Below are 24,094 nucleotides of genomic sequence, written 5' to 3'. Positions count from 1 at the left end.
TGTAACTGCAGGTTAAATGCATTCATGTCCCTCTGAGCTTCGTTAAACAGTGTAAAATCATTTAAAATCCACTTCTGTTTCCTCACAGCAAAGATTGATTTTGTTGATACTGATTTCATTTGATTGTTAACAGCCCTTGTATCTTATTATTATTCAAACAGAATTTGATTTAATGTAAGAATTTGACAATTTGCATTGAGTTAAGAAGGCCTTATAAAGGAATGCCCATAAAAGGTAAAAATCAACTTAATCTTATTGAAAAATATGATTTCTGTCCCTGTTGCAAAATGACCACTTATCAAAAAAAATTAGGAGTCAGCTGTCCTAAACACAATAAAAACACTCCGCAAAATATTGTTTAATTATCTTTGTGTGAATACGGAATTGTGAACCTGAATGAGCCAGCCGGCGAAAGGAAAGCAGAGCCGCCTTTCTGCGATATTTCACGTTATAAAAGTTAAATGTCCACTCACTGTGAACTAGTTAGTGCTTTTCTAAAGGACATTTGAGATGCTCACTATCTGTGTTTCCATCCAAAGTTGCAAATTGAATTTATGCACAAATATGGGAATATTGAATAAGAAAAAATGACCATGCATGATTGAATAACCAGATCTGGTCGCACAGCATCGGTTCTGAAACTCAGAGCAAAGTCAGTGTTTCGGTATCATTGCCTTCCAGAACTGAGACACAGTTTGTCTGCGCGCTCTGAGACAGAAGTATTTATATACAGTGACTTTTCTTAAAAACAGTTATTCTACATTATATCTATATCTCGCTTCAGGAAACAAACATTGTTGCATTATTTTCCTGTTATTGAAACACTTTGTATTGTAAAAAAAAACACTATAGCCTAAATAAATGTCTTGGCTATGCATCTTTGTATTTAGATGTATCTATATAGCCTATCCAGAAGTAATGATTTTGTTCTCTTGGATGGAAACGCTGCTTTTTTCGCTTATGTTTTATGCAATATTCCAATTTTGTGCATAAATTAAATTCCCACCTTTGGATGGAAACAGCTGTTTTCACCAACGGGCAAAACTGGTGAGAATCTGAGAGCATCATCAGCACAGGAGTTCAACAATCAGAGCAAATCAAGACGCCACAACACCAAACACACTAGAAAGCTCTTACTTTAATATAATTTGACAGGTTCAGCATAAAACATAAGAAACATTCATAGGAGACAGAAACACCACATGAATAAGAACAGAACTACAGCTGTACAAGAGTGTGTAGAACAGCAGAGAACAAACTCTACAGGTCATTTACATCAGACACCTCAGACTCATCAACAGTCAAAGATCTTTATCCAAATAATCACACACGTGTGTTTGACATTAAGTGTGACAGCACAGCACCAGTGAAGTGAACCAGCGGATCTGAGTGTCTCACTCAGGTCCTTGCGCTGATGTCATCAGTGGTGTGCGACGGCCTGTGGGTTGTAGACGGGCGGCAGGACTCTGCGTGAGTTTGCTTTGACCCACGGGTGCTCGATCACGCTCCTGAGCGGCAGACGCATGGAGGGACTGTGGCGGAGCAGCTTCGAGATCAGGTCACGAGCGCCGTCAGAAACCACTTTAGGGAACTGCAGATCCACCTGAGAGACACACACACACACACACACACACACACACACACACACACACACACACACACACACACTGTATTCCACAAACATCCAGAACAAAAGCTACAAAATAATAAAGAAGCAGTCAAGAATACTTTACATTCTCAAAAGCTCTCAAAAGGAAAATAACAAAACTGAAGATTTGAACTCCTGAAAAAAAAAAGTTATGAAATCATCATAACCTCCAATTAATCATATTTAAAGAATTTATTGGGTCATTTAAAATATTAAAGCACATTACATATTAGCAATACTTGGGACGTGCACGAGTTCTTTGAAGTGATAATCAACAAATGTAAAATAAATAAGACCATGATTCTGTGATATGACTGTAATCAGGCTCTCAATTTGTATAAAAATTAGGATTTAGATTTATCGGCTTTCAAACATAGAATTATCAGGCATATTTTCATATGGGTGCATCCCTAGAGAGGCAGAGGCAGACCTTGGTGATGCGCTTGTAGGTCTCGGTGTGGCTGGCCGTCTCGAACGGAGGGTTTCCCACCAGACACTCGTAGCACAGCACGCCGATACACCACAGGTCCACCTTCTCATCGTGTGTGTGTCCCTCGATCATCTCCGGCGGCAGGTAGTCCAGCGTGCCACACATGGTGCGCCGTCTGAAACACACACACACACACACACACACGATCTTGAATCGGTCGGTCGAGTTTATCTGTAATGCTTCTTTGTCTACTGTCATGTTTCTTTGTATCATATTGTAAAGTGACCTTGAGTTTGTAGAAACGTGTTATTATGGGGTGTGTGTTACCGTAGCGACGGCGCATGGACGGACCAGCCGAAGTCTGCGATCTTTAGTTCTCCTCTGAAGCCCAGCAGGAGGTTCTCAGGCTTGATGTCTCGGTGGATCACCTTCTTCTCGTGACAGTAGTTCAGAGCGTCCGCCAGCTCCTCCATGTACTACACACACACACACACACATCAGCGTCACAACAGACCGGGCTCGTACAGATACTGGAAAAAGACTTTCAAGCACTACTTTTTTTGGTTTTCCAGCACTTCAATCAGAGATTTCACTCAAGCAATATGTACTACACACACACACACACACACACACACACACACACACACACACCTCAAAGAACTTCCAGGACTTTCAAGCACAATTTTTTTTGGTTTTCCAGACCTCCAATCAGAGATTTCACTCATCAAGCAATATCTATAGTGTTTATTAAACACAAATTAAGATATGAGGTATCCAAAATACAACGCATTTAATAATATATATATATATTACAACGTTTATAATGGCTATTATAGTTCAATCAATAACATTTTCTATTATGATGTTGGCGTACTTATCGAGAAAAGGCCAGATGGGGGTTTATCAGACGGGCTGCAGAGTTCATTTTGCATGAAAATATTGTATTTATGTTTTTTTAAATAATTTCAATAATGCATTGAAATAAGTCAAGCACTTTTCAAGTAGCTCTTCGTAAATACGGAAGTCTTCAAGGGTTTTCCCAGGACTTACATTTCAAAAAGTAAAATCCAAGTACTTTGAGCGCCTTGTACAAACCCTGACAGATGATGGCGGTGTGTGTGTGTGTGTGTGTGTGTGTGTGTGTGTGTGTGTGTTCACTCACGGTGGCGGTGCGCTGGTCATCGAAGCGTCCGCAGCGCTGGAGCTCCTTGTACATCTCTCCGCGCGGCGCGTACTCCAGGATCAGATACACACGCGAGTCGTCGTAGAAGTAGTTGTAGAACTGCAGGATGTTTGGACACACGCACGCACGCACGCACGCACGCAAAGCAAATCAAGCAAATCAATTAAAACTAACTTTAGATGGAAAATAACTTAACTCTGCTGTAAAGCCGAAACAATCTCTGTTACCTTAAATTATACGCTTATCTCTGTAAAGCTGCTTTGAGACAATCTAGATTGTTAAAAGCGCTATATAAATGAAGATGACTTGACTTGACTTGACTTACTAGTTGAGCTTTCGTCCGTGTCTTCTGGGAGACCAAAGATTCGGATGTTATTTCTCCTCGATCTCCCTTCAAGGTCAATTACTTTTTCCTGTATCTGATTTGCCTGATCCAGCAGCTCCACCATCAATTCACCCGCATCTGTCTTCCATTCCTCCAGTTCTGCAATGCGCTCGTGCGCCTCAGCCAGGTTAGCCTTCTGCGTTTGTAGCTCGTTCATGTTCTCTGCTAGCCTTCGCTCGACATCTTGTTGAAGAGTCGTCATTTCTTCTTTCATTTCTTTTTTCAGTTCGTCTTTTAAGATGATTAGTTCGTGTCGTAGTTCTTGTTTGAGGTCTTTTATGTCTTTGCTAATTGTAGCTAGACCTACGCGAAGTGTCTCGTTGTGGTCTTGGGCCTCCATCTTCTCCGCTGTGTCGTCTTCGAGTTCGCTAGCCTCACTTTCCGAGATTCTTTCAGGTGACTTTTCCGCTTTGTCTTGTTTCTGGTTAGTTGTCTTCCTCTTCGTTTAGTTCCCCCACCCATGTCATCCGTTTTGGTTTTCGAGTTGGGCATTTTAGGCGGGTTTGTAATAACCGACTAGGGGGAGCTTAATTAAGCGACTGCCCTGTACGCCATCTTCCCCGGAAGTCCGACAAATGCATTTTAATAAAGACTGATATTTGTTTTTGTTTTCTGGCAGTATAGAAGAGGAAGAATGGCTGGAGTTTGGAAGAGAAGAAATGTTTGGGGATCAGGAATAAGGATTTTTACATTTATCCTTAATAAATGTTTTATTAGGGGTAAATAGTTCTCACTTTAGATTAAGTCACACAAAAGTCAAGGTAAGGTAAGTTGTGATTTGCATAAAAATGATTTAAAAATAATTATAAACGAATCCCAACAAGTGAATAGGAAATAAGAAGATCATTGATTAAAACTGATTTAAAATGTAATTAAAATAATACAAAGAGGACACATAGATGACAGTTAAACCTTAAATTTGCATCAATTCCATGAGCATTTATTTACTATGCATTAATAACTTCTTAATGTTTTGATGAACATTAACAACTTTAATACATGGTTTAAAATACATCAGATAGGTGTATGTATCAAGTTATTAACTAAGGATTAAAAAACATTGTCTTTACATATGAGCTAATTAAAAAATGAATTGTTAATTACAGTGGCAATGAATGAAGAACTCACTATTTGTATTTAGCCTCTTAACGATACTATTTAATATAATTAATTTAATTATTTAATTCAGATTATTAACAGTAGGTTTTTAATTATGCTGATACAGATGAAGCCCAAACAGAAAGCAAATTTTACACAGAAAGAAAATTTAAAAAACAAGCTTTTTATGAATTATGCTTCAAACATTTAGTAGAATTTGATTTCACATCTATAAGGATACTATATACTATAACTAATATACTATATAACATAGCCTTTTTTTGTGCTAAATGACATCAGTCTGCAGTTTTTTTTAAAGCTGCATTTTGTCTGTTTTTTTTTTTTTATTGCTATAATGAGTAATTTTAGATTTTATACATTGTATGTATTGCAATTAAAGCAATGCTTGCAGCAGATATATGAATAATTGCTTAAGAAGTCAGAGTTAAGGTTTTTTCTTAAAGCCGGCAGGCTGCAGCGGGACTTCAGTCGGAGGGTTCGGCTTATTGGTAATCTTCAAATCCCGCCAGAAAAACATCGGTTCTGATCCGAAACCCAGCTGGTACTGCCACACATACATACGCTCGTTTGGCTGCAGCTCACATAATACTTCCTCTTCCACCATAGTCTCTTCATTCCAGTTTTCCTTCTCAGCGTTCACACTTGCACCTCCATATTCTGCCGATAAGGAGAGCTGAAACTGTGCAATTAACCCTGCGAGTCCTCCAGATGAGATCGTGGTTGACGCTGCTATCTTCCAGTTGTGTGAGATCTCGGACATCTTCTCCTTATTGTATCCAACCTTTTTAGTAACTTTCCTATTCCATTTCACTGGTGTGGGACTGTCATTATGTGCAGTTTTAATGTTCACCCACTTGCCGAATGCTGAGCCGCTGGTTATGGACAGCCCGGCTGGCAGGAATTTCAGAATATCGGGGTGAACAGATAAAACAGCAACACAGCTGTTATACTGGAGGTCGGTCCCAATGTTGTATTCAACTCCCCACTTCGAGGCTGGCTTGAGGAAGTAGTAGTGAAATGGCAGACCCCAGTAATAGAGACCATCTCTGCAATTGGGATGCAGGGGAAATTCAGAAGAAGCGAAGTCATTACTCAGGTCAGCTGTTCTTCTGCAAATGCCTTTTTCTTGGAAGATGATGTGAAACCCTCTAAAGGTTGACAGGTAATGGTCTCCGCCCCGAAAGTTGGGATGAAGGGTGTAGACTGAAGAATTACTGTCTTCTGTCAGGTCAGTGACTCTGCGGTAGTCATTACCCTTAATGATGTAAAACCAATCACTGTCACCAAGGTAATGGTCTCCATTTTGGCAGGCGGGGTGCAGAGCATAAATACTAAGGTCTGCCCCTTTGTTGAAATTATTTGATCTCATATAGCAGCCGAGATCAGAGCGGATTATGAAACAGTTGGTCCTACATCCACAGATATCAACACCTTTTATTTTGCGCTTGGGAATAATGCCTGCCATTTTGCCTTAACCTGCAACACAGGATAACAAATCAATCAATAAATAAATAAATAAATGTTCAGAGCTAATAGTTTGCTCTTGTGGCGGAGGGAAATATGCCACCGCCTTGTGGGGGAAATATTCAGCACTATACTAAGGAAGACTGAGTGAGCAACAGGATCCTAGTCCCCCCACCCAATGCTTTTAGTCTTTGTACAACTGTTAGCCTTGTTGTGTGTGGTGTCTATTGTGTTGCAATGTGTAATGCTCAAGAGTAGGCGAGGTGGGCTTCAGGATTTACTCAATACACGGCAGCCACCTGAAGTGTGTGTATGTAGACAACTCAGGAGTTAAACCTAATTGACTGCAAAACCCGCCCTCTCCTGATCTAACAGGATAGGTAAGACGCCCCCCACTCCTTAGCATAATTGACTCAAAATTAGCATAAACAGTTTTAGCTTAACAAACAAAAATAACATTTATTTTTACTGCATAAATTGAAATTATTCTGTTTTCACAGGAAGTGTAAAACCATTTCAAATGCAGACCAATCAAAGTGAAATAAAAATGTGAAAAATAATAAAGAGAGAAAAATCAACAAATATTTCAGTTTAGTCTGTACAAAATAACAATCAGTTTCACTTATTGTAAGTAGACTAAAACGTTTTACAGACGTTCACTTCAGTTAACTCAACCCTTCAAATAAAGTTCACTTGATTCACATGAAGTTCACTTCAATTCGGCTCAAAAATCCAAGATCCGATTCAAAAATCCAGGAAAAGAAAGGAAAAAGTTATACTCAGTCCATTTATGAGTTCACAGCAAAAATAAAGTCTATGAATCCCTTTGCAGGAAAATTCACCGCAATCCCAGCTGATTGACACGTCATGAGAAGACGAACAACACACGACCCTATCCGACGACTCAGCGAACGTTTTTCTTCACACGATCAGCAGAATTCACTGTTTCAAGTTCGTTTGAACAAATGAAACAAAAACTATAAACTCAAACAAAACACGAGAGTATTTAACTCATACGCGACTGAAACTTACTGAAACTATAACAGGTCTTTTGCCCAGCTTCACGCACGAAAACGGCAGAAAACTTGTTTTAACACTCACTTCACAACCTTGTTCACATAAACAAACACTCAGAGGCAACGTCATGCAGCTCTTATGTATGTCGCGGGACTAAACTCGACTTTTTATCGTGAATGACTTCCCGAGATCGACACTCATTTTTCAGCTTGCCGCTGCTCTGCTCCACTCTCTCCTCGTGCGACTCGTCATTACCAAAAAATGGCGGTGCCCGTGTCAAACGTCAAAATAAAAGTCTTCACAATTTTAAATCACAAATTTTTTAGAACCCCTACACTCTTAATCATATTTGTCATATATATGGTTTTGAGCTATTTTTCCCACACTCTTTAAATTAGTCAAGGTCACATGTGAAGATGCACTCCTGTAAACAGTGTAAATATAGTGTAGTGCAGCAGTATGTATGTAATTCGCTGTTTTCTTTAGCACTTTTATGGACGCATGTGGGCAGCAATATAGAATTTGAAATGTAACTTGCAAAATGACAATGCATTTCTGTATTTAAATTAAGTTTTCATACCATATGCAATGTTTTGAGAAAAATGATAATTCAAATTTACATTTACAACATTTAGTCATTTAGCAGACGCTTTTATCCAAAGCGACTTACAAATTAGGACTAAGTTAAGCGAGTCATCATGAGGCAAAAACAACGCAAGAAGTGCTCAAAATACAAAGTTCAGGCATTATTCAGAGTCGGATAAGCCCGATAAGTGAGGTTTTAAAGGGAAAGGGAAGTTTTTTCATTTTAAAATTTTTTTTTATGCGGTTAAGTGCTCACGGAAGAGATGGGTTTTCAGCTGTCTCTTGAAGGTTGTCAGGGATTCTGCATTCCGGATGAGGGTGGGGAGAGCGTTCCACCAGCACGGAACTGTGAATGTGAATGTTCTGGAAAGTGATTTTGTGGCTCTCTGTGATGGAACCACGAGACGTCGCTCGTTGACCGATCATAGGCTTCTGGTAGGGATGTAGACTCGTAGGAGTGTGTGAAAGTAGGAGGGAGCTGAGCCTGTGATAGATCTCTAAGCGAGCGTCAATGCCTTGAACTTGATGCGAGCAGCGAGAGGTAGCCAGTGCAGAGAGATGAACAGAGGAGTGACGTGGGCCCTCTTGGGCTCGTTGAAGACAAGACGAGCTGCAGCGTTCTGAATTCTTTTTGTAGAGGTTTAGTAGCACATGATGGAAGTCCAGCCAGAAGAGCATTGCAGTAGTCAAGCCTAGAAATGACCAGTGCCTGGACGAGGAGTTGTGTTGCATGCTCAGTTAGGAAAGGCCTGATCTTCCTGATGTTGTGCAGTGCAAACCTGCATGATCGAGTTGTCTTTAAAACGTGATCTGCAAAGGTCAGCTAGTCGTCAAACGTTACTCCAAGATTTCTGACCGACCTTGATGGGGTGATATTCAATAATAATACCTGGCCACAATCAACCAGCAGGAAAAGGCCTGCATCATATCGGTGTGGAGATTGCCTGTTTTCAATATATCAAATATCACCCAAATCCTCTTTTTTCTTCATCTTGCTCCTGGTACCCGTGTTAGGGAGCATCTAACCCAACCTGTTCCAGAATATTGAGTGAAGATATTGCTGGAATATCCTCAAAATCTTGCTTGTTTGGAGTGAGGTCTGGAGTAGGCCGAAGTCCTTGAGCTATCCAGGACTTTCTTGGTTTTACACCCAGGGCCCAGGTGGACGCACAGGGTAAGAAACAACATGCCTTACAGACAATCAAAGGCTAAACCACCAGGGGATGAGTCACTGGTGAACATGAGCCTCTTCACTCAGACGCTTGAGCAGCAAAAAGATTTTTACAAAGACATGTTACAACAACAGCAGGACAACTTTAAATCTTTTGTGCAGCTCATAATTGATGGCACCAACAAACTTAAGGATGTAAGGTATTTAAGGATGTTCAAGGAATCAAAATCAGCCTGGAATTTACTCAAGACAAAGTTGACAAAATGGTTAAAGCACAAGAGGAAATGAATAAGTTGAAGAAGCTTGAAACGGAAATACTTAAATCAAAGGAGGAGTTGGACAAGATGGCTACAAAGCTGGATTTTATTGAGAACCAGTCACGAAGAAACAACCTTATAGTGGATGGCATTCCTGAGGAAAGAGGAGAGAGCTGGGATGTATCCGAGAAGAAAATCAAGGACATGATGGTCAGCAAAATGGGTCTAAATGACAACAATATTGAAATTGAATGGGCCCACAGGATTGGCCAGCATCAGGAGGGTGGAAGACCCAGACAGATAATCGTCAAACTCCTGCGATTCAAGGACAAGCAGACCATTTTTACCCTCTGCAAAGAAATTAAAAGGCACATGCATCTACATAAATGAGGACTTCTCTGAGGCTGTAATGAAGAAAAGAAAAGAACTGCTACCCAAGCTGCGAGCTGCCCGGGAAAGAGGAGAAATAGCCACTCTGAAATATGATAAACTGGTCATAAAATCCAAGAGTGGAGGAGCCTAGTTAGAAGTATGTAAACATTTATTTTTTATTTATTTGTATTTTTGTGCGTTTTTATTTGTAATTTAGATCATGGCTATTGAATACCAGCATGCATATCGAGAGGGTCACTCCACATGTACTGCTTTAACTCATATGACCGACAACTGGTTAGAAGAAATCGATGCAAACAGATTAGTAGGAGCAGTGATGTTGGACTTCAGTGCAGCGTTTGACCTCCCATACGGAAATGTAATATATGTACACATATGAAATAAACATATATTAAATATATCCACATAGAAAGTGAAAACATATATGTACATATATATCTGTCCATATATAAAACCTATTAGAAAATGGAACAATTTCATATATTGACATATAAAACTAGGCCATATATTTTATGTATGTATAGTACAGTATTTTATATATATATGTCACATATATAATTATCAATATACATGACATATTTATTTGTATAAATGTTCAATATACAAACTACACATATATGCATAGCATATTGCTTACATACATGTGACATATGTGTCCCTAATGTTTTTTTTATGAAGTCTTAATATATATTATATATTTAATGAAATATATACATATATGTTTGATAAATGTATATGGAATATTTAAATGACATGTATAAAAACATTGTGTGCACATATATTTTCTTATGTTCTTATATGATGTATATTAATTGCAAAATATTATAATGTATGATGTAAACTAAACAAATGTAAAAAACATACTTTCATTAATTTCTTACAAATTTTTAAATATAGGTTATGGACGTGTACTTACTTGCAATGCAATGCACATGACATGGCTAAGCCTTAAATGTTAAACGGTGCAGTTAGCAAAAAAGAAGTAATACAGTAAAACAGTTAAAACATTAAAACTTTATTAAAACAGTTTTAATTTAAAAAGAAAAATTGTTAAGCTGCGCAAAATTAGAAAACTACTGAACACTGAACACACAATTATATTATATACTACTAGTGATGTCCGGTTGGTGAACGAATCGCTCTTTTGAACCAGTTCTATTTTAGTGAATCGTTCGTAACAGTTTGTGTCTTGCGTTAGAGCTGATCCACAACTACTCACTTTCGGACATGCCTGACAGTCTCCTCTGACTCGAAATAAATAATATCCCGGAGTATTTTACTCCAGTAACTCCAACAGTTCACTGAACTGAGACATGTTGTGCTGAGAGAAGTGATGAGCACGAGTAGCTGATACTGAGCATGCGCGCACTACCAGGCGGTACAGGCGGTTCTCGGATAACCAGTACAGTACTACAGAACTGAGAACTGTTTATTTCGGAAGTGTTCGACTACTGAGAACCTGATGAGCTGAGCATGCGTGCAATTTTTTCAGAGGGATGAAATGCATGTTTCTTAAGTATATTGTTGAACATCGAAGTGTAACAAAATAAAACATATTAGAAACATGTTTATCACATACTGTCTTTTCACTGTATTATTTTAAAGATTGGAAACGAATGGATTGCAAAACTAAACAATTATTATTATACTAAAACATTTTCAGGAACAGCTCACTTAATTTCTAAGTAAGTTGATATTTGACGTAAACTCTTGGCAAGGTTTTAAGGGTGCAAAGTAAATGTTTATAATGTGTTAATCAAAACATAACGTATTAAACATACTGGAAACATGCATCGACTTTTTAGTTTTGTCGACTATAGGCTATATTCAGGTTTCAGCAGTTCTCAGCTCAGTGGACGTACAGTATAGACCTACTAGGTTTCGCGGAAAAGAACCGGACTTCCCATCACTATTATATACAAATACAATATTACAACAAAACATAAAACAAGCCCAGAACAGGAAAATCCACCAACAGGTATATGATACAGCCTGTTCATTTTCTCATGTTTGTTGAGTCTTTTTGGATGTCCTCAACTCAGTGACCTTTTGATTAATAGCTACCCCTAATTGCCCCCTGGTGGTTCCAAGAAATTTCTGGATCCCTGCATCTGTAAAAAAGACAAAGAAAAGCATTTTAATTTTTTAACATTTATCTAAGGACATCCAAATTATAATCACCTAAAACACACTAAATTAACATTTTCACGCAACGTCAGTTTATGCATTATCGTCAACGCGTGCATTCTCCTTTAAACTACCCTTTAGAATGGCAACCAACAGTTTGAAGGTCCAACTCAATGCAATTTCAAAGGGTCTACACAATCCCAGCCGAGGAATAAGGGTCTTATCTAGCCAAACCATGACATATTACATCATCACGTAACTTGTGACGTAGGTGGAAGTACCGACCCAGTGCCGAAAAACTCCATCTCATTTTCTCCTCCAACTTCAAAATTTGTCCGACATCGATGTTTTACCTTTATGTTTTACAGTGTTTGTTTTAACACTGGGTCAGTACTTCCACCTACATCACGCGTATGACCTTTCCAATGTGATAACGTAATACGTCATGCAGAAGCAGAACACCAAAGTCAAGCATTTGTGGTTAAAAAGTATATAAATGTTTATTTAAAGGAGACATATCATGCTTTTAAATCGTTCCTTTTTACATATAAATCATACATTTGTAGTCTATATAAAGCGGAACTGCAATGCTTGGGTCTGAATTCCTCATTATTATAGCTCCACAGGCCCCTTTTCTACCCCTTTTCTGATGTGCGTCTGAGAGCAACTCGTTTTGGTGCGGTCTCTTTAAATACAATTGAGACACTTCATACCCCGCCCCCTCTCCAGGATGCAGAGGTCACACTCAGTTCAACTCCACCCCGTTCGGCCATTTTTGTAGTTTGATAGCAGAGATACGATTATCTAGCGGCACAGAAACTTTTTTATTCACACGTTATTGACAAAATGTCAACAACGGGAGACTTGTCCAGCCAGCCTTACATGTTCGAGCCAGAGTCGGAGCCGGAGCGAGATGAAAATGAAGACGACGAACCTGCAGAACAACGTCTTCATATGGATGTATCGCAATTAGGCCTGTCGCGATAGTCGATAAGTCGATTAATCGCACGCTAAAAAAAATGAGCTCGATAATTTTTCCGGCCGCGATAATTCCATTTGCATGCTTGTTTGTTTTCCTCGTCTCTCTCTCTCTCTCTCTCTCTCTACCAAAGAGACTGGATGACCACTCTCGCTCGGTTCTTTAGCGTATAGGAGGAGTGAACCCTCTTGTCAGTTGCATGGTCTTTGTGTTGGGAGGCGGAGCCGCCGCGCTTGTTGTCAGTCACATGGTCTTTGTATGGGAAAGCGCCGGCGGGACTGTTTGCGGCTACTGCCGGGAGAGAGAGAAGACGCTAGTTGTGAGTTGTGACAGCGAGCCCAATCACATGAAAATGCGTATCTATACCACGAATGTTATTTCTCGTGCCATTTATACGCCAAAAATAGTTTTTGCGTGCATATGATACGCTCTTTATGGCCTGTAATACGCATGCACTCCTCACCCCTAATCCTAACCAAGTATTTTCAGTGCGTAGCATACACGCAATAAAGTGCGTCTCCGTCTTTCCGACAGTACACAATCACTCGACAAAGTAGCAGGAGGACAAAGTAACAGGAGTAACAGTGCAAAATGGTGAGATATGGCTTGTTGAGGCTTTTTTTTATTTGTTTACAAAAGGTCCTAACTGTCAGTTTTGCCTGTTATGGAATGTATCACTATTTATGCCTAATGTCTAAAGCCTAATGTTTAATATTTTTTGAAGTGCAATTTTGTTTACATCCATTTTATTTATTTACATACATTTATTTTGTTAAAAGACACTAAGAGTCCATTGCTTTTATTGTTTTTGGTTGTTTTGTTAATTTTTTTTTTTGGATATTTAAAATGTTTTCCGTTTTCAATGTTTAATATTCTTTAGAAATAAAAGTTTATAGATCGTTGAAAATGTGTACCTGCATTATTATGCCATTATAATTATATTAAATGAAAATGGTCTCAGAACGACAATATTATCGTTTATCGCGATAATTTATTGGACAATTTATCGTCCAGCAAAATGTGTTATCGTGACAGGCCTAATCGCAATGGTGTTTTACTGTATTTACACATGAAACTTTGGTCTTCCGACCTTTTACCACCGTGTCGATTTATTTTGATTAATATGTGCGAGGGAGAGAGAGCAAGACAGCGTCTAGTTTGGAGACGGTGTCTAGTTTACATTTTCGCCTGGCTCCGAAGAGAGAGAGAGAGTGCGTGCGCGCGACCAGGTCTCTCTCTCTGCTCGTTCTTTCAGTTAAACATGCGCCCTGTCACACGCGCGGCAGTTCATCTACATTAGACGGTGTAATGAAGCCTGTGGGTTACTACATCCAACAACCGAACATTTTAACTTACCCTCTCGTAACTTCTGCATCTTTTAGCTTGGACTACAGAATTGCAGCGAGAAATAAAAATGGCGGATTGCTCAAAGTGTTGAGCCGGTAGTCGATGTCCTTATTTGGCAGTTCCGCTGCAAATACTGTGACGTAATAGTTCACAAAACGTCATAGATAACAGAAAAATCTGAACAGGTTGAAAAAAAAGGCCAAAACAGAATATAAAGATATGAACGAAGAACCTGAAGAGAATAATTTCAACTTTTCTGTACTTCTAAACACTCCAAATATACAACAAAATGCATTTAAGGGCTAAAAAAGTGGATTTAGCATGATATGTCCCCTTTAAGAAAATGACAGATGGTTTGACCCTTATTCCTCGGCTGGAATCGTGTAGAGCCTTTGAAGCCCTTTGAAACTGCATTGGTTTGGACCTGATTTGCACCCGTTGGCTGCAATTGAAGTCCATTATATGGAGAAAAATCCTGTAATGTTTTTCTAAAAAACGTGATTTCTTTTCGATTGAAGAAAGAAAGACATGAACATCTTGGATGACAAGGGGGTGAGTAAATTATCAGGAAATTTTAATTTCAGTTTTTTTCTATTATTATTTTCAGACAATCCATTATCAAAACAAATGCTTCAGAATGTTGTGTTGTGCTAGCCGCCATTTTGTGCATGAATGCGGTTCTTCTTTGGGGTTTTTTGGTATTTGAATTGGTTTTAATAAGTTTTTACTGTAGTACCTTGCTGTTATAGCTGTTCCTACAGTGGTGGTTTGGAAAACATCATACTCACAGTTTCCTGTAAGCTGGAAGGGGATGCCAGTTGTTCCTGTGGGCTCTGCTCCTTCGTTTCAAGCCATTTCCCCAGCTTGCCCAATGTACAAAGGAGTTTTGGCATTTCTAGGAAGCAAAACAGTTAAAAAATTGAGATTTTCAGTATCAGTATTTTCAGTTTCTTTAGCAGAAAATGAAGATCAGCTTGCCCAAAACAGTAAGCTCGGAAATAATAGCACAGTGGATAATAGCTGATGGCATTAAAACAGGTAAACAGATATAGACTTTTATAAGCTTTACCATAAGTAAAAACAGGCAGAGCAACATAAACATCTCTGACAGACTGCTTGTACTTGGCTGTGAAAAATGACTAATCCTGTCAAGATCTAGAGAAAATTGTAGATTATTAGGTACTCCTAGCTTTGGTTGATTCATTTTAAGTATTTAAAGTATTTAATTTCTAAATGTAGTAATTCATTTGCAAAGTTATATGTAATAATGATTTTGTTTTATTTTATCCTGAAGCAACAACTTTATAGTGGGCAGGCAATTTTTTTTTTTACATTTGCAGATGCTAGTTTTGGGTTTCAGTAAAAAAAATAAAAAAAATCTTGTGACCTTTTTGGGGCTAGATGGTCCATCATTACTGTACTTGAGTATTATTGTATTAGTTCTAGACTCAAAAGGCAAATATTGTATTTTTTTTTCTCCACTAGGCTAACTTAACGTTACATCTGTCAGACAGTTGAAATCGAAATTCTCACATATCTTAATGATGCAGTGTAATAATCTGGGACTCATATATAGTTAGCTTTTAAACATGAAAATGAGAACATGAAAATGCAACGCACACAATAAAGCAGTTAATAGCAACGTTCAATATATATATATATATATTGTAAGAAATTGTAGTCTGCCTCGACCCAGATTCCACTCCTAAATATATTTTAGAATAAGCTCATCCCCAAAATGGCTTAATTATCATAGAGATTAAGGCAGTCAAGTTCTATTGTTTCTTGACCATTTGGGTTGATCACATCCTGAACAAATGGTAGTCAATTGTAGAATGGGACTGGGTGTGGGACACAGAGAACTTTCTCAGACAATGGGGTGTCTCAACTTCATTAACATACAGACCACAGCTGTTGCAAGAAGATCAACTTAATTTACATTAAGAACAGGATAAAAGGTTTAAGATTTGGATGTTCTGGGTTCATTCTGACGCCGGTGAACCCAAGGTGCTTTGTGTGCCTTGCCACTGCTATGCTGTAATAAACTTCATTTTTGAGATCTTCGACGTCAAAATCATTTTTTTCTTACATTGGCGAGCCAGCCAGGAGTCGACGGATTTCCAACAAAAAAGGGAAAAGGTAAGAAAAAGCTGTTTTCTTTGAAAAGATGCTTGTGGGGGAAAGGGGGGCAACCTCTTCTTTTGATTATAGTTTCAGATATAAGCATCGAGATGTTTGTCTGAAATGTGTAACCTCCTGGAGAAAGATGATCTGGTCGTTTGAAGGACGAGAAGGAAGTGGAGCCAGGAGATTTTCTCAAGAAAAAGAAAAGAATAGAGATATCCAGACCTGCAAGATCCAGAACTCCAGGCCTAAAAGACCTAGAAACCCTGAGACCCACCAAGAACTGATGAAGAGACACAGACTTGAACAACACCAGTGACTGCTTCTTCTAGAAGAATGGTCCAAGTGAAAAAAATATATATAAAAAATGGACAATGAGAAGTGAAACAAGAGGAGATTTCAGAAACAACCCATTTCAGAGACTACGGACAGCAGTTTCTCCACATAGAGGGAAAACAAGTGGATAAAGAATGTCCACACAGAGAAAATGGACACAAAATCACACACACACACACACACACACACACACACACACACTTTATTGTCTATTGATTGTTGATTATTTGAGTTATCAAAACTAAACAATATGCTAACATCACTGATGTGAAGATCACTGCACATCTGACATTGTGAGAGCCCAACAAGGCCTTGAAGAAAGACAAGATTTTTGCAAAACAAATGCATGATGGAGATATTGCCTATTCTGGTTTAATTTGGAATGTAACCTTTAAAACGGCTGTATGTGTATGTATCTTTCTTATTATTTGCCAATGCATTATGTTATGTGTTCTATGTTTAAACGTCGAATTGCAGATAACTTAAGGATTGCTTTGAGACACTCCGACTGGTTGTGATGGTTCTTGAATGTCTTCTCACCCACACCCAAGAAAATGTTTGTACATCATATTGCCAAAATTTAGAAGAGTCTCTTTGATAATTATGCCCAATTGGATGGAGCTGTAACCAGTGTGCATGAGGTGTCGACCCAAAGACGGGTAAGATTCTCCGGTGGCCAGAGGGGGACAACCTAAGGCAGGGCTTCACCGCCACTGGGCACCTGCCCACTAGGGAAGGGAGGTGTAATCTGTGAGAAGGGAGTGGATGTGATGCTTCTTTTGGGCCAAGAGCATCAGAGAAGGGACTGTAAGAAATTGTAGTCTGCCTCGACCCAGATTCCACTCCTAAATATATTTTAGAATAAGCTCATCCCCAAAATGGCTTAATTATCATAGAGATTAAGGCAGTCAAGTTCTATTGTTTCTTGACCATTTGGGTTGATCACATCCTGAACAAATGGTAGTCAATTGTAGAATGGGACTGGGTGTGGGACACAGAGAACTTTCTCAGACAATGGGGTGTCTCAACTTCATTAACATACAGACCACAGCTGTTGCAAGAAGATCAACTTAATTTACATTAAGAACAGGATAAAAGGTTTAAGATTTGGATGTTCTGGGTTCATTCTGACGCCGGTGAACCCAAGGTGCTTTGTGTGCCTTGCCACTGCTATGCTGTAGTAAACTTCATTTTTGAGATCTTCGACGTCAAAATCATTTTTTTCTTACAATATATATATATATTAGGGATGTCCCGATCCGATCACATGATCGGAAATCGGGCCCGATCACGTGTTTTCAGACTCGATCGGAATCGGACGTTACCTCCCGATCAGGACTCGGATATATATATTCTCATTATTTTTTAACACATCAATATTTATGCGGTGGCACAGAGTTACGCCGGTTTCACACTGCACGCGTTAGTAAGCAGCGCAGGAGCAGTGCGTATGGTGAGCAGGAGCAGGACACGTGCGTTTTACTTTCACACTGGCAGCGTTTGTCACGCGCGGCTGAACCGCGGGTTGTGTAGGGCAGGCTACAGACAGAGTACTCCATAATGGATAAGTTGGCATTGCTTTTTTTCGTTTTCAAATACATTTAAGAGAAAAAACTTGTCAAGAAGCTTATTTTATTAATAATTTCATTTATACTTTTGTTTCATCTTTGATTTTATTGTTATGGCAACAAGTTTGTTTTTGGACATTTGTTTTCTTTTTAAATTGCTGTTGGTCATTTGATTGACTGTTTAAAACACAATAGATATCATCAATGCACTTTTTGGATAAAACTGCTGTGTATTTTGGCCATGATCAATGTATTGTCACTTTAATTCAGCAAAAGCGGCGCAGCAAAAATAGACTCGGCGCCGAAACGATCGCGGCACTCCTGCTCTGCTCTGCTACGCACTGCCGCGCCGCCTCTGCGCGCGGTGTGAATGCTCTAACGCCGGTTTCACACCGCAAGCGTCAGCGGCGCGTGAGCAGCGCGTATTTTTTTCGGCGTCCATGTTAATCAATGAGTGCATTCACACCGCACGCAGAAGCGGCGCGGCAGCGCGTAGCAGGAGCAGAGCAGGAACAGCAGTGCGGCGATAGTTTCGGCGCCCAGTCTATTTTTAACGCGCCGCTTAAGCTGAATTAAAGTGACACGCATTGATCAAGGCCAAAATACACCGCAGTTTTACCCCAAAAGCGCATTGATGATATCTATTGTGTTTTAAACAGTCACTCAAATGACCAACAGCAATTTAAAAAGAAAACAAATGTCCAAAAACAAACTTGTTGCCCGAACAATAAAAACAAAGACTAATCAAAAGTTATATAAATGAAATGATTAATAAAATAAGCTTCTTGACAAGTCTTTTCTCTTAAATGTATTTGAAAACGAAATAAAGCAATGCCAACTTACCCTGATTATAGAGTACTCTGTCTATACACACGCCGCGGTTCAGCCGCGCGTGACAAACGCTGCTAGTGTGAAAGCAAAACGCTCCTGTCCTGCTCCTGCTCACCATATGCACTGCTCCTGCGCTGCTTACGCTCTGCTATCGCGTGCAGTGTGAAACCGGCGTAAAGCCTGGTTTAATCTGTTAACATGGGCGGCGAAAAAAATACGCGCTGCACGCTCTGCTAACAGTGCAGTGTGAAACCGGTGTAAGAGTTAGGAGTGCAGTCCCTAAAAGCACATTACTGGCTTTGCAAACACTGTAGCACTTTTATTTTTTATTTGTTTACATGCCTGCCGGGTGTTGAGGTGCTATTTGTTTATATAGGCCCTATTAGACTTTTTTTATATTTACTGTTGCACTAAATTCCAAAAGTGAAGAATTTATGTAGGCTATTACTTGATTGTTCAAGCTACCTCACAGAAGTGCTCTGTTTGTTAACAGAGTTGTTGAATGTTAAAATAAGGTGAATTAAATAAAAAATAAGGAACATCCTGGATCTGTTTTTTCGCTCTTCTTTATTCTTTTTTTATGTATTAAGTATCGGATCGGGACTCGGTATCGGCAGATACTCAAAATCAAATGACTCGGACTCGGACTCGAGGGCAAAAAAACCTGATCGGGACATCCCTAATATATATATATATATATATATATATATATATATATATATATATATAAATATATACATATAAAATAAAAAACTTAACAGTTAAACACTGGATATCTGCTCAATCATCTGTAACGTTAACCTACTAGCTACCTATGATAGTTTATAATATCATGCAGTTCTACGATAATTAAAATATTTATTCACTGTGCAATATCAATGTGTGAATTACAATAAAAGTTCAGAAATTAACTTACCTGCAACTTTATGCACCGTTGCCTCGAACTAAGGCCATCCGCTTTTTCTTCAATCCAACTCTCAATTAAATATAGCCTACAGATCTGTCATCAAGTCCGTGTAAGAAATCATTAATATTTAAGTTTTTATGTGTGATGTTGGAACAATGCTCCAACTAACGTTATCCATTTCTTCTTTGTTCACTCGACAAGGACGAACATTCTCTACCGTTGGTTGGTGACGTCTCTGGATGCACGTAATAGTTGGCGGTCTTTTGATGATTGCGTTTGAATTTTGGCGCGCCTAATAAAGATAGGCATTCGGCAATGACGTAACGTATTGGGGTGGGACGCATGCTAAATGCATGGCCTGAAATGCAGACAGAAAGTGTTTCTACATGCCTTTGGGACAGCACAGATGTGATTATATTATGACTTAACTGCATCAGTGCAGCTTAGAGAAATGCATTTAAATGATATTTGGGGTCCCTAGATTTTTTTGGTATTGGTTTGGAGACATATATTAACTGTGTATTATTCTGTATGCATCTAAATATGTAGTGCATGTTTTAATGTGTATGTATGATTGTATTTTCTAGAATGATGATATTGAAGTATGGTTATTGATGATATGAAAAAAAAAGAAAAGTTTGCAAATATAATTTGTGTAGTATTTGTTTTGTTTTTATGAGCCAATTACGTAAAATAATAATAAAAATAAATAAATTGTATTTATAAAAAATTATGCTAATTCTAAAATGGGATAGAAATGTGGATTGTGTAGACTTAAGTTTAAGCTGTTCAAATAAGGAAAACAAGGAATTAATTAATAAGGAAACCATAAGCATGTAAAATGTATGTATGTTGTTTAAATAAATTGGCACATATAAATGAAACATATTGGTGACATATATGGTCATAACATACAAAATTATATAAACAATAATAAATCATATACACCGTATTAATGCCAATATATTAATTTAATATGGACAATTTATATATGTTGTAAACTTATATCAACATATATCTAGAGATATGTATATGATAGCAATATATTGTCTTATATTTAGCATATATGATGGCGTCACTTGCGATATAGGGACATATATGTCATATATTACATTTCCGTATGGGCTGATAGATCACTAAATACTGCTTCAAAAATTAGAATGCGATGGTTTTACAAAGATAACAAACTAGCTTTAAATCTAGAAAAATCAACATCTATGATATTCTGGAAAAGATCAAAACTAACTACCCAGCCCTCTCTGAACTTGTCAGTCAATGGGCTGCAGCTAAGACAAGTGATGCAAGCCAGGTTACTGGGCTTCACCTTGGATTCTTACTTGTCTTGGTCAGCTCATATTGATGGAATGATAGCTTAAATGGGGAATGGTATTGCAATGTCCAGAACGTGTATGTCATATATTCCTATGTCCATTGCTACCCATACACAAAAGAAATATATTTTCAAGATATATTTTGGAATATGAAAATATTTGAAATTGGCCCAATAAATGTATTTCATACTTATATTTCATATATTTTTGTTATATTTTAGAATATATTTCAATGTATTTTTTTCTGTATGGGTCCCCAAAGGTGTCAAAAATATATGTGGCATATATTCCAAATACATTGAAATATATTCTGAAATATAACAAAAATATATGAAATATAAGTATGATATATATTTATTGGGCCAATTTCAAATATTTGCATATATTCCAAAATATATCCTGAAAATATATTTCAAATATATTTCTTTTGTGTATGGGTAAACAGGTTGTCCAGTCTCTTGTTCTGTGCCATTTAGAAAACTGTCCAATTATATGGTCGTCTGCATCACAAAAAGACCTACGTAACTTCAAGTGGCACAAAATAGGGCAGCGAGGACTGTCCTCCAGTGCTCTCTTAAGACTAACGTGGCCCTGATGCATACACGTCTTTCTTGGCTCACAATTGACGATAAAATCAAACTACGATTAACTTTAATATTGTGGAATGCAGTATTTATGAAACAGCCACAGTTTCTCTCTGAGCAGCTTGTTTTTGTAGGAAGTGGACACCTATATGCCACCAGGCAGGCACTAGGTGGTGATATAAAACTTCCGCTTCCCAGGACAAATTTTCTGAAACGCACATCACTTTACAGAGCAATATCTATTTGGAATCGACTCTCTGTCTCATCACGCAGAGTTCAGAACAAATACGAATTTAAGAGGACAGTAACCCAGGAAACTGCTGCAAATGACCTCGTGAAAGTTGGAAATTGTCATGTTCTTTCACTTGGTAATATTTTGAATGTAACTGTAATGTTTGAATTCTCTTGATTGTAATTTGTGTTTGTTTTGTGTAATTTTATGTTGTGAAGATTTTTAGACCCTAAAGAATCATATTAGCTTGTACAAAAATTACATTAAATGACCCCTTTAAGGTGGACGATGAGGCAATTTTCTTCTGGAAACAAACTTTGTTGTATTATTTTCCTGTTATCTTCGTAAAGCTGCTTTGAAACACTCTGCATTATAAAAAGCGTTATATAAATAAAGGTGACTTGACTTGTAGGCTTGCTGTGCCTGTTAATGTTTAGTTTAGTTTAGTTTGTTTATTTATAAAGCGCATTTCAACAGTCACAGGACTGACCAAAGTGCTGTACAATCATTAAATAGAACATAGCATACGGTTAAAATACACAACAGCTGAGAGGTTACATGTATAGTATTAGACAATTGAACTATAGACATATATTCAACATCAAATTAAAATTTATAGGCTACAGTAGAGAGGACACTAGATGGTATTAAAAGCTAAGGAGAATAGATGAGTCTTCAGTAGCGATTTAAAAACTGGTAGCGAGTGAGCTGTTCTAATTTGTATTGGCAGGTTGTTCCATAATCTGGGTCCCACTACTGAAAAGGCTCTATCTCCTCTACGCTTCAACCTTGTGCAAGGAACAGCAAGTATATTAAGATTACTGGATCTTAAGACACGGGACAGGCTATATAAGTGTATGAGTTCTGATAGATAACTTGGAGCAAGATGGTGCAGGCATTTGAACACGAGTAGGAGAATTTTGTAATCAATCCTATATTGGACAGGTAGCCAATGTAGAGCTCGCAGGATGGGTGTGACATGATAAAATTTACGTGTTTTCGTAAGAAATTTGGCCGCAGCATTTTGAGCAAGTTGAAGGCGTGTGAGCTGGGCTTTTGAAATGCCGCAATAAAGGGAGTTACAGTAATCCAAGCGTGAAGTTATGAACGCATGGATGGCTGTCTCAAGGGATTTTTCAGGAATAAAATGTTTGATTTTGGCAAGAAGGCGGAGTTGATAAAAGCCAGACGCAACAACAGAGGACACCTGTTTCTCTAAAGTTAAGCGACTATCAAGGAAAACTCCCAGATTTCGTACGCAGCTTGTATTAAAAACCGACAAATTGCCCGAAATGCTGCTGTCAAACTCAAGTTTGTCAGATGGGCCAAAAACTATAACTTCCGTCTTTGAGTCGTTTAATGTTAAGAAGTTATTTGCAAGCCAGAGCTTTACCTCATCAAGACAGTTCATTAAAGATTTAAGTGCAGAGGGATCATTTCTTTTAATCGGCAAATAGATCTGGGTGTCGTCCGCATAAAAATGAAAGGAGACACCGTGTCTTCTTAAAATCGCGCCCAGAGGAAGCAGATATAAAGAAAAAAGCGTGGGAGATAAATTAGAACCCTGAGGCAGACCAGTTTCAAGGAGGGCAGCAGAAGAGGTGCAACTGCCAATCTTGACTGCAAAATATCTGTCGGTTAAATAGGAATTAATGTTTGCAAATAACATTTCAACGAAAAGCTCATTTGTTTGTCTTTTCTACAATACTTTATTTGTATTCAATATCGTCTTGTCCTTTTAATATAAGGAATGCAATCACTTCCCCAGAAATCCTTTTTCATCATCTGTACATTAAGTATGTCTGCCCTCCATACATATGTTAGATGCCCTGTCGACTCCTTGCTTACAAAGTTACACAAAAAATACATATCTGTTTAAAAAATATGGTAACAAAATGGCATTTCATATTTCTGAGTACATTTTTTTAAATGAAATATATCATGTAAAAATGGCCTATACCCATGAGCACATGAACACAAATACAGGTCTTCAAATGAGCTCCGAACGTTCTTATTAGAAACATACTCACCTAGATGCGTGTATACAGCAGTGGATCAGATGAACAGCTTCAGTCT

At 38.2% G+C, this 24,094-nt stretch overlaps 2 protein-coding genes and 1 long non-coding RNA gene across 6 annotated transcripts in view; all 3 read right to left on the bottom strand.

Annotated features, from left to right (window-relative positions):
* The window catches only part of LOC307171614, a 457,352-nt gene that overhangs the window by 426,123 nt on the left and 7,135 nt on the right, over positions 1-24,094 (bottom strand). The window lies entirely within an intron of this gene.
* LOC307171055 (aurora kinase B-like) lies at positions 1,119-5,032 on the bottom strand. 2 transcript variants are annotated; one of them, XM_079892431.1, is made up of 5 exons: positions 3,587-5,032; positions 3,241-3,360; positions 2,406-2,554; positions 2,079-2,253; positions 1,119-1,603 (listed from the first exon to the last, which is right to left on the bottom strand). In XM_079892431.1, the coding sequence occupies exons 2-5, from the start codon at positions 3,292-3,294 to the stop codon at positions 1,421-1,423; spliced, it is 561 nt and encodes a 186-aa protein (XP_079748557.1). In that variant the 5' UTR covers positions 3,295-3,360; positions 3,587-5,032; the 3' UTR covers positions 1,119-1,420. The 2 variants fall into 2 exon arrangements, with proteins under 2 accessions (XP_079748557.1, XP_079748556.1); XM_079892430.1 differs by lacking the exon at positions 3,587-5,032 and having other exon boundaries at positions 3,241-3,369.
* LOC307171054 (uncharacterized protein) lies at positions 3,870-24,094 on the bottom strand. Of its 3 annotated transcripts, XR_013823482.1 has the most exons (3): positions 24,049-24,094; positions 14,894-15,000; positions 10,647-11,763 (listed from the first exon to the last, which is right to left on the bottom strand). XR_013823482.1 is itself a non-coding variant. In XM_079892429.1 (2 exons), exon 2 carries the CDS (start codon positions 6,228-6,230, stop codon positions 5,190-5,192), a length of 1,041 nt encoding a protein of 346 aa, XP_079748555.1. In that variant the 5' UTR covers positions 6,231-6,241; positions 24,049-24,094; the 3' UTR covers positions 3,870-5,189. The 3 variants fall into 3 exon arrangements, 1 of the variants encoding a protein (XP_079748555.1); XM_079892429.1 differs by lacking the exons at positions 10,647-11,763; positions 14,894-15,000 and adding an exon at positions 3,870-6,241; XR_013823483.1 differs by lacking the exons at positions 10,647-11,763; positions 24,049-24,094 and adding an exon at positions 19,881-19,951 and having other exon boundaries at positions 14,934-15,000.

Source organism: Squalius cephalus (genome assembly GCF_949319135.1).
Source record: "Squalius cephalus genome assembly, chromosome: 14".
In the NCBI taxonomy this organism is placed as follows: Eukaryota; Metazoa; Chordata; class Actinopteri; order Cypriniformes; family Leuciscidae; genus Squalius; species Squalius cephalus.
The sequence above is the reverse complement of the archived record's forward strand: the minus strand, read 5'-3'. Positions and strand labels throughout refer to the sequence as shown.

Coding starts and splice junctions, on each gene's coding strand:
- LOC307171055 (XM_079892431.1), bottom strand. CDS start 3,294: ATGTACAAGGAGCTCCAGCGCTGCGGACGCTTCGATGACCAGCGCACC. Junction 2,254..2,405: donor GTCCATGCGCCGTCGCTACG/GTAACACACACC, acceptor TGTGTGTTTCAG/ACGGCGCACCATGTGTGGCA. Junction 1,604..2,078: donor CCTACAAGCGCATCACCAAG/GTCTGCCTCTGC, acceptor TGTGTCTCTCAG/GTGGATCTGCAGTTCCCTAA.
- LOC307171054 (XM_079892429.1), bottom strand. CDS start 6,230: ATGGCAGGCATTATTCCCAAGCGCAAAATAAAAGGTGTTGATATCTGT.